Here is a 1,072-nt window from a genome sequence, read left to right as displayed (position 1 = left end):
TTGGGTACGAAAAAAAAAGAAAGAAAATCCATTTCTGTCCATCTCATGGTTGTGAATCAACTGGCCAACTAGACACATGCTTTTGCTCCATATCTACCTCACATTGAAGGCCTTCCATAGGCATATATATAGAAACATCATGATCTCCTATCAAGCATAACACAACACAGCCATCAGTTTCCTTACATCTTAAACCAATCAACTCTACTTATCTCTCCCCTCAAACAAAAGATGATGAACACCAAGAAGTTGATCAAGATTGCAAGAAAGTCCCAAGAAATGGCAACCATTCGGCGCAAGAGTATTACAGCGCCAGGAGCATTAAGAGACGATAACACTAATTCAACAGCGAAAGTTGAGAAAGGTCATTTTGTTGTGTATACATTCGATGGACATCGCTTTGTTTTTCCTTTAGGACACCTCAAGACTTACATATTTAGAGAGCTTTTAACCATGTCCGAAGAAGAGTTTGGACTACCAAGCAGTGGACCAATCACATTCCCATGTGATGCATCATTTATGAAGGATGTAGCTAACTTATTCCAAGAACGCGCAACACTAGCAAAGGAGAGAGCTTTGCTGCAATCTTTGATTACTAAAAGTTGTCATCCATCTTTTTGTGTTAGTCAAGAAACTACCAGACAACTAGTTGCCCATGCTTGTTAAAGAAAAATAGAATTTGTACATTTTGTAGTTAATTAAGAAGCAACTTAGTTTATTCTTTTAAGTCTTGTATTATTCTTATTCTTTTATCAAAATAATACAGCTAGAGATGATAATAAGTGTCAATTTATAGTGTATGGTTATTCCATTGATTTATATATATTTTAGTGAAAATCACCAAACTAGACACTTTGACCAATAAAATTAACAAAATGGACGAGCTTGTGCCAAAATAGACGTATCCAAAGAAGGACCAACATGGATACAACAATTAGGACCGCTTGCTGCAATGGGTAGCATCAGCTGGCACCGAAACTCATGGCGAAGTACACTAGGGTCCACCTAACAGCCACACAGCCATTAACATGCAGCACTAGTGTCTAAGAATCAGCCGGCAAATCCTAAGATT

At 37.6% G+C, this 1,072-nt stretch overlaps 1 protein-coding gene across 1 annotated transcript; it reads left to right on the top strand.

Moving 5' to 3' along the window:
* Window positions 1–231: 231 nt before the first annotated feature.
* On the top strand, window positions 232–666 carry LOC110893094 (auxin-responsive protein SAUR68). The gene has a single exon (XM_022140215.1). It carries the CDS (start codon window positions 232–234, stop codon window positions 664–666), a length of 435 nt encoding a protein of 144 aa, XP_021995907.1.
* The last annotated feature ends 406 nt before the right edge of the window (window positions 667–1,072 follow it).

This window comes from Helianthus annuus, chromosome 12 (genome assembly GCF_002127325.2).
Source record: "Helianthus annuus cultivar XRQ/B chromosome 12, HanXRQr2.0-SUNRISE, whole genome shotgun sequence".
In the NCBI taxonomy this organism is placed as follows: Eukaryota; Viridiplantae; Streptophyta; class Magnoliopsida; order Asterales; family Asteraceae; genus Helianthus; species Helianthus annuus.
This window is presented reverse-complemented; position numbering and strand designations above follow the sequence as displayed.

What these genes read in the sequence shown, in the direction of transcription:
- LOC110893094 (XM_022140215.1), top strand. Translation starts at nt 232, where the DNA reads ATGATGAACACCAAGAAGTTGATCAAGATTGCAAGAAAGTCCCAAGAA.